This window comes from Sinocyclocheilus grahami, unplaced genomic scaffold (assembly GCF_001515645.1).
Source record: "Sinocyclocheilus grahami isolate Dianchi unplaced genomic scaffold, SAMN03320097.WGS_v1.1 scaffold125.1, whole genome shotgun sequence".
In the NCBI taxonomy this organism is placed as follows: domain Eukaryota; kingdom Metazoa; phylum Chordata; class Actinopteri; order Cypriniformes; family Cyprinidae; genus Sinocyclocheilus; species Sinocyclocheilus grahami.
This window is the reverse complement of record NW_015505304.1, coordinates 1800480-1815785: the sequence shown is the minus strand read 5'-3', so window position 1 is coordinate 1815785 and position 15306 is coordinate 1800480. Positions and strand designations below refer to the sequence as shown.

The 15306-nt window shown below is 37.5% G+C and overlaps 1 protein-coding gene across 1 annotated transcript in view; it reads left to right on the top strand.

The window, feature by feature from the left end:
* Window positions 1-15306, top strand: part of LOC107590181 (membrane-associated guanylate kinase, WW and PDZ domain-containing protein 1-like) — a 138851-nt gene that overhangs the window by 98750 nt on the left and 24795 nt on the right. Inside the window, exons 11-14 of the mRNA XM_016278806.1 lie at window positions 3985-4070; window positions 5120-5236; window positions 6807-6992; window positions 7078-7713. Of these exons, the coding sequence (XP_016134292.1) occupies window positions 3985-4070; window positions 5120-5236; window positions 6807-6992; window positions 7078-7713 (1025 nt within the window). The remainder of the gene's footprint in view (window positions 1-3984; window positions 4071-5119; window positions 5237-6806; window positions 6993-7077; window positions 7714-15306) is intronic.

Genomic DNA, 15306 nt, shown 5'->3' with positions numbered 1-15306 from the left:
GCTTCAGACCTATAGATAACCATTCATGCTCAAGCCCTCACATCATCATTGTAATCTCATGATAGCCTGTAGATGGCGCTCTGGAGCTGTTTTAGCTATAACAGCCAATCTCATACCCTGTGACAAAATGACTAAGGCAGCAGCTATAATGCTATAAGGAGGGTCTGGACTATTTTGAATCTCCTTCCACAAAAACAAATGAACCTCCAATTCCAATCCCTGTGCAGTGGAACCTGGAGTGATTTCCAGAGCAGTTTTATGATTATGCAGAATATGATTTTCAGTTGCTCAAATCTCATGCAGTAATCCTGTATTAACTCAGCCACAATCCAGATCATTTTGCTATTAAAAATGCCACTAATTTTACATTTTATGATTTGCATAAGAAAAACGTTTCCATTGTGTATATAATATGGTGGCATAATTATAAAGCTTTGAGCTGTAATTTTGCTTTTTTTTATCAACTAACCCTCTCTGCCTCTCCTTTTCTCGCCCCACTTTGTGCACACCTGCTCCCCTTTTACTCCCTCTCGAGAAGAAGGGGTACATACAGAGGAACTGGACAATGAGCTAGGTAGGCCACTATTCCAAGGGGAAATAAACCCATACAGACACAACCTGCATGTTTTTTTGGGGGGGGGGTTAGATCGATGCGTCTGTGCTGCTTTTGGGACCAGATGTTTTCTCTCAAATGCTCAACATAATTATGAAAACCCACCTCACAATTGATCCCAGATCAGTGCAAAGTGTAATGTCTGTCCACAATGCACCTGCACTGCTGTGTTTCAGTCTAGTTGTTTGGTTTTCGTTTTGGAATGACCGTAAAACACATTTCATTACTTTCAAACAAGGTTCATTTGGGATGTCATTGGCACTGCATGGTATAAAATATTCATTGTTACTATTTCTACCGCTGAAGCGTTTGCAGTTTAACTCAGGATTCTCGCAGCTGGGAGTGGTTCTGTTTTCATTATGCATGCAAATAGCTCTAGAGATCCGAAACCATTATGACGAGCTAACGGTGACAGTCAAATCATTGAATAATTTGTTGCTTTAATCAGTTTTACCATCGTCAAAGCACACTATATCAACACGCAGAGCTCTCTCTGCTGTTCAGGGTTAGATCGATGCGTCTGTGCTGCTTTTGGGACCAGATGTTTTCTCTCAAATGCTTAACATAATTATGAAAACCCACCTCACAATTGATCCCAGATCAGTGCAAAGGGTAATGTCTGTCCACAATGCACCTGCACTGCTGTGTTTCAGTCTAGTTGTTTGGTTTTCGTTTTGGAATGACCGTAAAACACATTTCATTACTTTCAAACAAGGTTCATTTGGGATGTCATTGGCACTGCATGGTATAAAATATTCATTGTTACTATTTCTACCGCTGAAGCGTTTGCAGTTTAACTCAGGATTCTCGCAGCTGGGAGTGGTTCTGTTTTCATTATGCATGCAAATAGCTCTAGAGATCCGAAACCATTATGACGAGCTAACGGTGACAGTCAAATCATTGAATAATTTGTTGCTTTAATCAGTTTTACCATCGTCAAAGCACACTATATCAACACGCAGAGCTCTCTCTGCTGTTCAGTGTGCCGTTGTAATTGAAGGGCTGATTCATCATTAGTAACGGATTAGGTGATGCAGGCAGTGGCCTTGAGAAGCCCTGTGTTTGTGTCCGGGGCTGATTGGAAGAGCACAGTCAATAGCTATTGATTTGAGAAATCGGAGCCATTAAATAGATGGCGTGACTGCGGGATGTGGACAGTAGGTACGAGAGTATCCGGTCGCATGGTAGAGACTTGATCCTGTAGAGAGGGAAGATGGGATGCAAACAGATTAATGACCAATTTCTCAGTAGAGTCGCAGTAATAATGTGGGGGGGAAGGACACGACTTACTGGCTAGCAGTTGCTTTTGGTTGGAGGTTACGCTCCCTTCTTCACCAATCAATATATATATATCAATATATATCAATTAATAATTTATCAATTATATTATATTGCTGGGTGAAATTTCATGATGCAAATTCTTCACGTGAATAATTTTTAAAAAGAAACTAAAGAAAAGGATAACATTAAGGTTCTTTTTGTTGACATTAGTTAATGTGAACAGGTAACAATGAAAATTTGTTAATTTCAACACTAATACATTATTAAATTCAAATCAAATTAAAAGTTTTATTTTTATTAACTAACGTTAATGAAGATTAATAAACAAATGTATTGCCCATTTTAGTTACACAGTAAAAAAAAATCGTAAAAAAAACTGTCAAACCAAAAACCACAAAATTACAGTAAAATATATTTATTCAAATAAAGTGCAAAAACAATAATTTTACAGAAATTTAAATGACAAATTTTAGATTATTTTACAATTTTCCTTGAATTTTCTTGAATTAAGATATTTTACTTTATACATTTTTTGTTCGGCAGTCATTTTACCATTTTTTATCATTATTATTATTTAATTTTTTATTATTTTTACAGTTTAAAGATTTTTCCCTCTTTGAATTGAAATATTTGACTTTAATTTTATGGTTTTTCTTATGGAAATTTAAAGAGGAACATTCCCTCTTGCATACATATATATCTTAATCACTGCAGCCAGTGATTTTACCTTTTTTTTTTTTTTATGAGATTTTTTTTACTGTGTGGTTTTAGTTAAAGCATCAACTAGCATTAAGAAATGGGACCTTATTGTAATGTGTTAGCAAATAATCTAGTTTTGTTAAATAATCATTGTTAAACAGGTTTCACCAAAAACTCCCCCTTGCTGTTATTGGTCAAACAAACACATAATCCCGCCCCCAAACTCATGCCATTGGTTGATCCCGTGTTGCTATGTGATCTGTTGCTGACAGATCAATAGGTATGTCCTAATTCACATACTTTTCTAAGTATGCACTGTACTAAGCCATTTTGCATTATGTGATTGTGATATTGAGTTACTGAGGATTTCAAAAAGAAAAAGTGCACTTCAGAATTCCAGATAATTCCGACTCCAATGCTTGATGATAAATACATAGTGCATAATGTATACTCTATCATCCGGGATGCCACTAATGTTTTGAATGTTTTACAGAATTACAGTGTTTACACTTTTGGGTAAATTAACCTACATGGCTTAGTTATAGTGATTTTTAGGCCAATTATTTTAACATCTAAAAAATGACACACTCAAACTTGATCAAGTACATCACTGATTTAGCGACAGCTTGTCTATTACACATTTGCGCAAATCTCAGGAACTCGGGAAAGATCAGGAAGGGCGAAGATGTATGAGACAGAGGCTACTGAGAGAATCCTTCACGAGTAGATCGTTATTTGTAAGTAATTATTGTTGGTCGACATTTATAGATTCATTAGAACAGTACAGTAGTCGGACGTATTTGCTATTGCTGCTCAGGAGAGATAATGAGTTCTTGCTTTCACAAAAAAATTTGAAATGTGTGCTGCTTTCATTGGCCTATTAGAAACTGGCACTGGCAAGTTTTCTTTATGGGAGCTGTTGTAATGAATTTCCTGTGTGCTGCAGGCTTTATGCTAATACAACAGCTCTGTGTCCCAGGCGCTGGAACATTTCAGGCATTGCCATGGTAAAGAAAGCGATATTTTCATATGCATGAAAGCACATTTCAATGTCAAACGCGGCTGAGCCGTCTGGTGGAGAGATTTTGCTTTTAAGCGCATAAGATGAGAGAGAATAGCACACTTTTTCCCCCCTCAGTTTTAAATGAATTTTAAATGAATGCAGAGGCTTTCAGCCATAGTTTAAGCCTCCGTTATTGCCTTTTCTCTGAATTAATTCACTTTATTTCTTGTCCGCTTACCTGCTCTCCTTATGCTCAACCTTTACATGCCCTCTCATTATATTTCCTGTTTCTCCCTCTGGTTCTGTTATTGACTGTGTCCTCTGCTCGCTCATCTTTATCACCTCTCTCTCTCTCTTTCTCACTCTCTCCCTTTTCTCCACCTCCCAGCCATGTTAACAGGAAGACGCAGTATGAAAACCCAATTCTGGAGGCTAAAAGGAAGAAGCAACTGGAGCAGTCTCAGCCCGCTGAAGGTGAGCGGTATATCCAAGGTTCGATTCAGGCCCAACATGCCGCCATTTCTTTCTTTTCTTACACGTTTCTAATTGTCCATGTTTGTCATTTAGAGTTTTGTTGCAGCTTTGGTTTTGGAATGGTGGGATTACAGTTAATCTTTTCATGGCTTAAGTAATTTCACTGATGCATTACTGCTGAAAACAGTGCTTTAGGTTTTTGTCATCAATGTTTAATTCTTGAAAGAAAACAAAAAGAGAAGTCTAACATCAAGTGGATACAGGTGATTTTTTTATTTATTTCAGTACACAAGACTTGATGCATTTTAATGAATAAATGATAATGTTTTAGGCTAGTTTGTCTTTTTTTGTTAATCCTGTTTATTCATTTTATTCCTAGTTAATAACAAGGAGAATCCATTATTAATGTCAACATGAAATGCCATCTGCGATCCATTTTTCTTCCTTAATGTTAATATTAAATATTTAAAAAGTAGCATTTAAAGTCAAAATTAGCTCATCAACTTCATTTACTTTCTTAAAAAAAATAATAAACCCAATAGTTCTGTCACCATTTCTGAAAAAAAGAAAATCATCACTCGTGTTGATCCAGAAGAGAGAAAGAATTTCCTATGTCACAACTATGCTAATAAACTGATTTTGATTCTGAAAGTCATACAAGTTTGGAACTTTACCTTTAAGAAAATGAGTTATGAGCTCATGTTAAAGGCTACTCATTCTATAAATGGTCTAGAAAGTTCTACTGAAATGCAGGTTGCCATGCTGGGGCATGTCCTTGATCTTGTTCCCAGCCAACTCAGCTGAATATTGCTTTCTTGATTACCTAATAACTTCTCCCTCAAGTTCAAAGGTATCTCATATTCAGCCACTGCTTGTGATACAGTACTGACAATATGCAAGTTTTAATCCTAGAGGAAGTTAGGACACCATGGGGGCTCTAAAGGTGTAAAGCTGGCAGCTGCACAGCCTCAGTATTAGTTTGAATAGACAGGAAATGCGACTGGCTTGAGAGACACACAAAAAAGGAAGTGCACCCTTCACTCTTTCAGAATGGATAGAGGAGCATTCGACAGGAGCACCGCTAGCGAGCTATGCTGCTAACCACCAAGAGACTTACAGAGAACCCGGCACCGCTCCTCCACTAGCATCCCAACTGGGGGCTAAACGTATGTGCTGCCTCCTTTTTTTGTTTGTAACAAACACATACACACCCGTGCGTGGCGTATTCCTCTCTGGACATTCACTATTCACTCACTCCTTTTCACTTTTTCCAAGTCTTCCTTCCCTCAGCTCTCTGTCTCTTCCGTCCCTGTGTTGTTTTATCGCGTGATGATAAGCTGCTTATTTAAATATTTAGCAAACACTCTTTTTTTGAGTGGAAGATCATGCATTTTCCCTCACACCATTTGCCATTTCTCTCTGGTGTCTTCATGTGGGCACTCGTTCAATTTCTGTGGTGGCTTTCTATAATGTTAGATACAAAAGATGCATTATGGTCAAAGTCAAGGATGTGCTGAATTAAGAGAAATGCTGTCGTTTCAAAAGATTGTATCAGTAATGATTTGACGCTTGAAAATTCAGCCAAGGCTTATGCTCTAAAGAATGAGTATGTTAGAAAAAATTGACATTGGACCAAAATGTATACATATACTGTATATTATATAAACATACGCACACACACATGTAATATTATATACTATGGCCTTATAATAGATCCATATAGAAATACTGGGATTCAAAATCAAATTTAAACCTTTAAAAATATTATGCATTATTTCTGTTCTAACAATATAATCTGTAATGAAAAATTGGTATTAAATTAGAAAATAGAAATATACACATTTTTCACTAGTGGTCTCAGACTTTTAGACCCCATTGTATATTAATTTTGTGTATATGTGTGCATTTAGATTTTATTCCGTTACGGACAGCTCTGTTTCTCTGTCTGTCACATTTTCCCTCTTGCATACATATATATCTTAATCATATCCAGTCATTTGCATTCAGTGTACAGTGTGTCTCTCTCCTTAGGGTATCTCTGCAGTTTTCTCTGGTTCTTCTGTCATAACAGACCATGATGAACAGATCATACGTCATCTATCTAGCCAATCACATTCTTCTACTGTGTTCGCTCCTCCATTCTCTCATCTCATTCTAACATGTATCTTGTACTAACAGCAATTTTGCTCTGATCTAGGACTGATTGCCAGCTGGTGCATCTACTAACATTCATTTTGCCATTTTGCTGTACAACTACGATAACGCAAAACACAGTTATTTCACAAAATTATTCTCAGGAAGGTTCAATTTGGATGTTGACATGGCATTAAAGTTAGACAGATCGATAGTTATGTAATAGATAGATAGATAGATAGATAGATAGATAAGTTAGTAGTTAGACAGTTTACAGACAGATAGTCAAATAGTTAGTAGTTATCAGACAGACATTTACAGGCAGACAAATAGACAGTCAGTTAGTTGGTATATGGGTAGACAGACAGACAGCCAGACAAGCAGACATTAACAAAATATGCTGCTTTTGTCACGGCAATTTAATTACACTGTGGTCGGTAAAGTTAACTTTGTTGTACAGCTTTTGAAACTCAAAATGTTCTTAAGATTTGCTGTGTTGTAATACACAGAGGTATCCATAACCATCTCATATAGAGGGGCCAACAGATTTACTTTCACATATTCCCATAGCTCACAAATGGTGCAATGCTTTTCTTACTGCAGGAGGGAAGCCATTTTTCACAAGGAACCCTGCAGAACTGAAGGGGACATTCATTAACACCAAGCTGAAGAAGAGTAGGCGTGGGTTTGGCTTCACCGTGGTAGGAGGAGACGAACCAGACGAGTTCCTGCAGATTAAGAGTCTGGTGCTTGATGGACCAGCTGCTCTGGATGGAAAGATGGAAACAGGTACAACTGAAAACAGTGGTCTCATAACACATCTTTGAGTAGTCTTTGTTCTTGGGCCAACACCTGTTTTGTTTTGTTCCCACAGGTGACGTTATCGTGAGTGTGAATGACACTTGCGTGTTGGGTTACACACATGCCCAGGTTGTGAAGATATTCCAGTCCATCCCTATCGGCTCTATGGTCGACCTTGAACTTTGCCGTGGCTACCCCTTACCCTTTGACCCTGATGACCCCAACACCAGCCTGGTGACTTCTGTGGCCATTCTGGACAAGGAGCCCATCATCGTCAATGGAAAAGAAAGCTACGACTCGCCATCAAGTCACGGGAGTGAAACTACAGGTGGCGGCGGTAGTTTGAACGGCTCCAGCGACCCACCTCGCCCCCACAGCCCTTCAGCAGAGGTGGCTTCCAATGGCTCTCACGGTTATCCCAGCGACGTGGTCACACTGGCATCTTCGATCGCAACCCAGCCCGAGCTCATTACTGTCCACATGGAGAAGGGTGACAAAGGATTTGGCTTCACAATAGCAGACAGCCCGTCTGGGGGAGGCCAGCGAGTGAAGCAGATAGTGGATTACCCACGATGCAGAGGCCTGAGGGAGGGAGACATCATCATGGAGGTTAACAAGAGGAACGTGCAGAACCTGACGCACAATCAGGTGGTCGATCTGCTCAGCAAGTGCCCCAAAGGCAGTGAGGTGACCATGCTGGTACAAAGAGGTGAGCTCGCAAGGAAATTATGATTTTAAATGTTATAAAAAAGCCAGAAAAGAATGCTTCCACAACAGGTGCTTGCAAGTGAAAAACTCTCTAAGCTCTATTAATCAAAGTTTACAGGGTTTATGGCATCATTAGACTGCACAGATATTACATTTCTGACAGATGGCATTAAGCAATAATTATTTTTATATTATGGCTGATAACCGATAAGTAGTCGATATTAAAATTCAGTACTATTTTGTCTAAATAGATTGTGGGGTCGAGAAGATTTTTCAAAATATTATTCTCATATGTTCACCAAGGATGCATGTATTATATCAAAAATACAGTAAAAAGAGTAATATTGTGAATAATATTACTGTTTAAAATAACTGTTTTCTGTTTTAATATATTAAAAAATGTATACAATTTGGTTTATTCCTGTGATGGCAATGCTGAATTTTCAGCAACCATTACTTCAGTCTTCAGTGTCACATGCTCCTTCAGAAATCATTCTAACATGCTGATTTGATGCTCAAGAAACATTTCTCATTATTATCAATGTTGAAAACAGATTCAGAAGAACAGCATTAAAAAAAATATATATATATATATATTTTGTAACATCGTAAATGTCTTTACTGTCAGGTTTGATCAATGCATCTTTGCTGATTAAAAGTATTAAATACTTTAAAAAAATGTTTACTAACCCCAAACATTTGAACATTAGTGTATGCTATGCATCCCTATCAAACAAATCTCAAATCTCCCTATTTTAGATTGTCCCACTTCTAAACGTCACATAAAATAACAATCTCTGGTTGGCCGCTGTTTCCTGTTTAAGTGGGAGCTGTTTGATTACATGTTTCTGCTTTTACAAACCTAGTAAGCTTGCTTTCTCACTTTTTCTGACTCTGCTGTTGTTTTCTTGTGCATGGGAATGTGAACAGGGTCCTGCAATGTGGACCTGACTTTATGCAGATTTTTTAAAGTCTTGCTACTCGAGCGTAGAGAAGGAAGTATATGTAAAATAAACCCCAAACAAGTTCCTGAATGAGAGCTCATGCACTGCAGATGAAGAGAGAATGACAGGAAAGTGTCCAGACAGAGACAGTCTCAGGTGAGAGGTCTGTGCCGATCATGAATATGAAGTCTGTGACTTCTTTTCCCTTGAGGCCTGCCAAAATCAGCTGTCTATTAACCCTCATCTGATACCTCCACACAGCTTTCTCTCTTTGTCTTGAATTTTGGGGGAGGAAGCTGAGATGGAAATGTCATGGTTACCTGCTATTGGTGGAAATCTTCTGCCTTACAGACGGCAAAAGAGAGTAAAAGAAACCAAGAGACAGACTAAGCAGAAAGGAGAGATGTGTGTGTGTGTGTGTGTGTAAAATGAGAGAAAACACTGAATACTAGCATCTGACTTTTAAAGAAATGTTACTTCTCATATAAAGTTGCAGTTTGAGAGAATTACCCAAGAGTTTTGTGCACACAAATCCCCTGGTCTTTCAGAAAAAAATCATGTTTTCCCTGTTCTCAGAGCATTCAGTCAGAGCCTGGCACTCGGATTATTAAGTTGATGAATTGAAAGCGCTTTTATCTGTCTTGTGTAAGTGCTTTTAACAGGGCCAGGAAATTGCTGCATGCCAATTGCAAGGCCAGAGCCTGTTCTATTGAAACATCCCCATTTGTCATTTGGGACAGTTACCAGCATGTAAACAAAAGTGTGTGCAGTGTTTATATCTTTTATGGCTCATCAATAGAGCTGCCGCCTTGCTATTTCGGGAAAGTCAAATTGTCCTCCAGGATTTGACAGCCTACTGAACTGACGTCACATAACTTGTAGTGTAATTTATGAATTACACACAATAAGATAGCAGGACAGAAATGGTCTGTTTTATATCTATGTGGCTTACACTATTCCAATTCTTTTTTAAAGTATAAATAGAGATATTTTTCTGCTGTAGTTCAGATTTAAACATAAAAAATAATAATAAAATTAAATAAAAATAATATATATTACAAATATGTATTTGTAATGTAAAAAAAAAAAATATTTTTTTATAATAAAAAGCTGCAAAAAGTCAGAGAGAAGGTGGGTAATGATAATTTAATACTAAACCATGACTGTTTTGGTGCAAAATACCTTTACTAACATTATATGTGGGCCTCAGGGTAAAAAGATAAAAACATTTATGTTAAAAGCTCTTTAATTGTCATTGAAGTAATCCAAGTTCACACCAGAGATGTTCTCTAATGTCTCTAAAATGTGTATGGGATGTTTTAAGTATTCTCTGTGCTCACATCTTAACTTTAATTGCTGGCCTTAATGTCATGCAGCAAATCCCACCACACACAAATAAGCAGACACACGCACACACACACACACACACCCACCCACCCACCCACCATTCCTTTTCATCAACAGTCACCCATCGCTGGCCTACCAATTAGAGTAGAGTCCGAAGAAAAAGCTAATGGGTAGAAACACGATTTATGTCTCTTCATTCCTTTAAACACATATATTCACACATATACACACAAATACTGAAACTTTTGAAACTGCAGCATGTTTGGCCTATTAAAACACATTTCTCATTGTAGGAAATGCACTGTGGCTCTGCTGGTTCTCTGGATAATTGACTCGTATATATATCTAGATCCTATAGATGGTTTGTGTCCGTTTCTGTGTCTCTGGTCCAGCAGGTTTGGTTGGTGGTCTTAAAGCTTTATTACTGGTACATCATTGTTCGAACATTTTACTTGCACATTAAGTTTGCAAATTAAAAACTTGAATTAATTTGATTCATTTTTAAATAATTTGATGATAATTTACCACAAAAAATATGTATAAGGTTATAAACATAAAACAATTATAATTATGAGGTTATTTTGAGGCTCATTTTTAAAGTACTTTAAAGCAGAAATGTAAAGCTTGTAATTTTATAAAAGCGCTTACATTAATGCCTCTGTTAAAACTAACCCTAACTCTAAACTATTTAAATCGTAATTTTTAGTCATTTAGTACCCAGAAAACTGAACTGAACACAGAAACTATTCCTTCAAAAACCAAACATTAATTATGATCTTATGTGATGCTTGACAGAGCATAAAACCAAACCTGTGGTTTCCAACGTTGAGCTGCCATCGTTGACACTTTTTCTTCCATGAGGCTTGACCACTGTCAGTTTTTTCCTCTAGACATTTCTCAGCTGTTCAGGTCGAAATGTCACGCTTGCAAATGCTCAGTATAAAGGAAATGTATGCATCTGTTATGCCCAGGGAAATCAGTTCAACACAATGTGTGTTTGCGAGCTGAATGCATTATGGCTTCGAGTCAGTGGCCCAAAGGTCCATTCTGTCTCCCTGAAGTGTGTATGTTTATGTATTTTTGTCAGGGTGGAATCGCTAGTGCTGCGACATGTAGAAGGCCATTTCTAGCCTCATTGCAATTCCTCCTGCTGGTGTTTATCAGAATCTGCCACTTTGAGAAAGAGAGTAAGGGATGCTTTGGCTATGGATCGTGTGATGAAATGAAAAGGTGCATACTACTATCTGATCCTCTCCATTTATGAGTCGTCAATCAGCAATGACAGCACACATCTCGATTTCCCCAGCAAATATGAAACCGGCTTCTACTCAGGCATCGGCTAGTCTGGTCTCATTAGCTGCTACTCCAAGCATCCAAATAAGTGTGTTAAGTCTTATTCCCACCAAGAGGGAAATGAAAACACAAAACAAATCGTTAAACGTTAAACTATTCGCTCCAAGAGTGAAACACACATCTGTCGGGCTGTTGTTCTCACTGACTGTCATTAAGATGACGGGGAATGCTAACGAATAACTTTTTGCAGACATTGTAGACTTCTTTTGGAGAAATAGCTTTTGTCTTGTCCTTAGTTGTAAATTGTCACTGGGTGAAGCAAATTCGAGTTTGTCATTGTACGTAGTGTTTTTTTTTTTTGTGGCAATAGGTTCACAAAAATTATATTTTAAGTCTCTAAATTCAAAGATTTAAAGTCCCAGTGAATATTAATACATTTTTAAGTTGTTTTCCTCTTAATCACTCAATTCATAGTAGAGTTGCCAGAAAGCATTTTTTGTTTCTGTCATTTTCATAAAGTGAAGCTCATCAGCATAATGATAACTTTATTGACATCCACACCAACGGATGATAATGTTCTGTTTGTTAAATCCGCAGTCTGAGGTTATGTTGTCTACCACTTTAAATGCTTCTTCTTATTAAAGATGGGAGAATTCTGATTGCCTGTCAATGTTTTTATCATTCATCATCATCATCATCATCATCATAAAAAAAAAAAGGTTTGAAAAAGTGATTCTGACGATGTTGTTTCTTCATGTGGTTATTGTTGTGTGATGTGGACGTTCCTATTGTCAAAGAATTTGAAAGATTATCAAACATTAGTAGTATCATTACACTTATTGTTCTTGGTGTGAACGGCCCTTAAACCAGCAGGGAAATTAATCTAAGCTGGTCTTTTAAGGATGAAACAGCATTGCTGTCTAGTTTTTCATTTCTGGCTGGACAAATACAGCTTGGGGAAGATAAACAAGCATGATTAGTGATGTGTACGAAAGTAACTTGATTTAATGTTTGGAAGGAAGCATTCAAGATAGTTTTTTTTTTTGCGCGTTTTGCATTAATTTGTGCCGAATTGTCCAGCAGCAAAATTGAATGGAGTTGCAGACAAATACTCAGTGGTCCAAAAGAAGTGGTGGCCTGGCTCTGTATTAAATCAAGAGGTTTTTGGTGAAAAATCTGTTTTTAGATAATGGGTTGTGAGGAGCGTCTTCTCCCTGACTGCTCACCCTTTGGCTTGCTGAAGGGGTGAAGCATAGAACCCACCAATCACACGATTTCACACCTTGTTTCCATGACGATGCTCTGCTGCACTTTGCGGTGGGGTTTCCTGTTAAAATGATAAAGCGGAGGGGTCTGTCTCTCACACAACATGCAGGCGCATCACATTCTGGAACAAATGCCAGCAGGCAGTGAGGACAGACAGAGACAGACAGGTGTTTTCAAGTCCACTCTGCATCTTATTCTTTCATTACGTGTTACCCTTGAATGATTTTGATTGACATGTTTGTGTGGACCTACTGAATTCACACAAGCAATGGAGGGGAAGTAGTGCAATAGCCATCAGAGTTGAATCTCTGTGTGTGTGTGTGTGTGTGTGTGTGTGTGTGTGTGGACAGGGCCATTTTAACATCACCTCATGCCCTGCCACCTCCAATTGCAGGCCATGTCAGTTTAAGACTATTCTAATGTACACACAATAAGCTGTGTTATACATAGTGAGCAGGGAGTTGTATTCTAAGGCCATTTTGTAACTGTCAGGAGAACAATTTGAAATGCTCTACATTGCCAGCAATTACACAAATAGCAGTTTGCATGGGAGACAATTGAATTCAAATTATTGTTTAGTATTGAGTGAATTATATTTATAATCAAAATTTCTCTTTGTCTACCATCTTACATTCAAATATTTTTTACTGAAACTTTACAGTATTGAATGAAGTGTATTTAGAATTTTCATGTCGCTCCATTCATATGCCACCTTGGATTTATCACAAAACTTGTCAAAGTTCATTATTGGGTAGTAAAATACATTTGAATTAAGGGCCATTCACACCGAGGCATGATAACTGCCTATGAAGTTTTTTAAATTGTTCCAATTCTATGAAAATTGTTTCGTTGGAATAGCTTTCAGAACAGTTTTTTTCCCCAACTGATGAATGATAAAAACATTGACAGCCGATCGGAATCCAAACAACTTCTAAGAGCTGGAGAATTTAAAGAAGTAGGTGACATTACTGCAATGCACATTTATAAGTAGAACATTTTCATTGGTGGTGTGGATGTAATATAGTTACCATTATAATTATGTTTATAGTTATCATTCTTGATGTGAACATGCCTTTACACTGAACAGTTGTTTGATATTTTTCAGTTCTGAAGTAAGTGTATTTATGATCAGCATCTCTTGTTCTTCGTCCACCATCTTGGATTTATACACAACTTATCAAAATACATGATTGTGCTAAATAATACATTTTAATTCTACGGCACTATTTATTTTTTTTACTTTTCAGTATTAAATGAAGTATATTTATAATCAACATATCTCCTGCTTTGTCCACCAAGTTGGTTCATAGAGGTCGTAGAAATGCATTGCCTTTTTCATTAATGTGATGTTGCCCTTTGGCTCAGAAGCCAGTTGCCTACCTGTTGTAACAAGCTTCACTTAGGGAGTGTTTGCAATGCCCTAGAATGCTGCCTGTATAGGGATCTGACAAGTTTTTGGAACTGCACAATAGTCTTGCATTAAAAATGGTTTTGTGTCTGCTATCGTACCAGAGGCTCACATGCTGTTGCGGCAGCTCCTGGGAGACTGTCTTTCATTCCTCTGCGTGTCAGACTGGATCACTGACAGATGGTCTTGACCGTCAGAATCTGTTCCTATCAGCCTGGCCGAGGAGTGTCCAGTACAAACCCTGCACTCTGCAACCCATGCATGTGGCATCATAATCTTCTCCTGCTAAACCTTCTTATTAGCCTCCTCTGTGCCTGACGTGGTTCATGCTGACCTGTCACCAGTGTTCCTGCTGACATCTGATGGCATGTTCAACACAGTTATGGAGGGAGCTCTTGGTTTCTCACACCAACAATATTGATAATTTGAGTTAAGGCGTGAGCTGAATCATTTTACTTAATTTTCAAAATATCTGAAAATTGTGCAGAACTGAAATATAACCAGTGTCAGTCGTCATTTCTTGGCTGTTCTGCCCAAGCCTCTGAATAAATAACAAACTGGTTGAGCTCAGATGGTATCAGTTCTTCACTAAGAAAGGAGGAGCGGAAATGGCAGGGGTCTTGAAACTACCTCAAATTGCATGACTATAGAATTTGAAACAGGTCCAAGAGTTAAGAAGCAATCACAATAAGAGTCATCCACTTTTAATGCATTGGTCACTTTGTTTGCTTTTCATTCAGCAAGCAGCACTGCTTTATGGGATTCAGATAAAGCCATTATGTGCCCAGTAAAGTGAAATGGATTGATTGATTACAAGGTATTAGGCAGCATCTCTCCTCTATAAGCAACAACCTCCAGACACTCACTGGGTTATAAAATCAGACCCCACCAGACCCACTCTTAAACTCTTTTTTTTAATGCTTTCTTGTTGCTGCATAACTGTGAAATTGTATTTCTGAGCAGGGAAAATATTACTGAAATTACACTTGAGGTCATAGGTAAGGCTGGGCGATATAGCTAAAAAAATTATCAACGATATAATGTTTCATATTGTTCGGTTTTTAAAACAAAGAGCAATATAATTTTTTTTATTTAACCACTGTATTTTTAATTTACCCAATTTATTAAGACAACAAATATTTTTTTGTTTTGTTTTAAGTCAAACACAAAATCTAATTTAAACAAATATCTCCTTTCTTATGTTTTATATGCAGATTAATTAAGTCTTAAAGGGGTCATATGATGCTATTTTAAAGATCATTATTTTGTGTATTTGATGTAACAGAATATGTTGACATGCTTTAATGTTCAAAAAACACATTATTTTTCAAATACT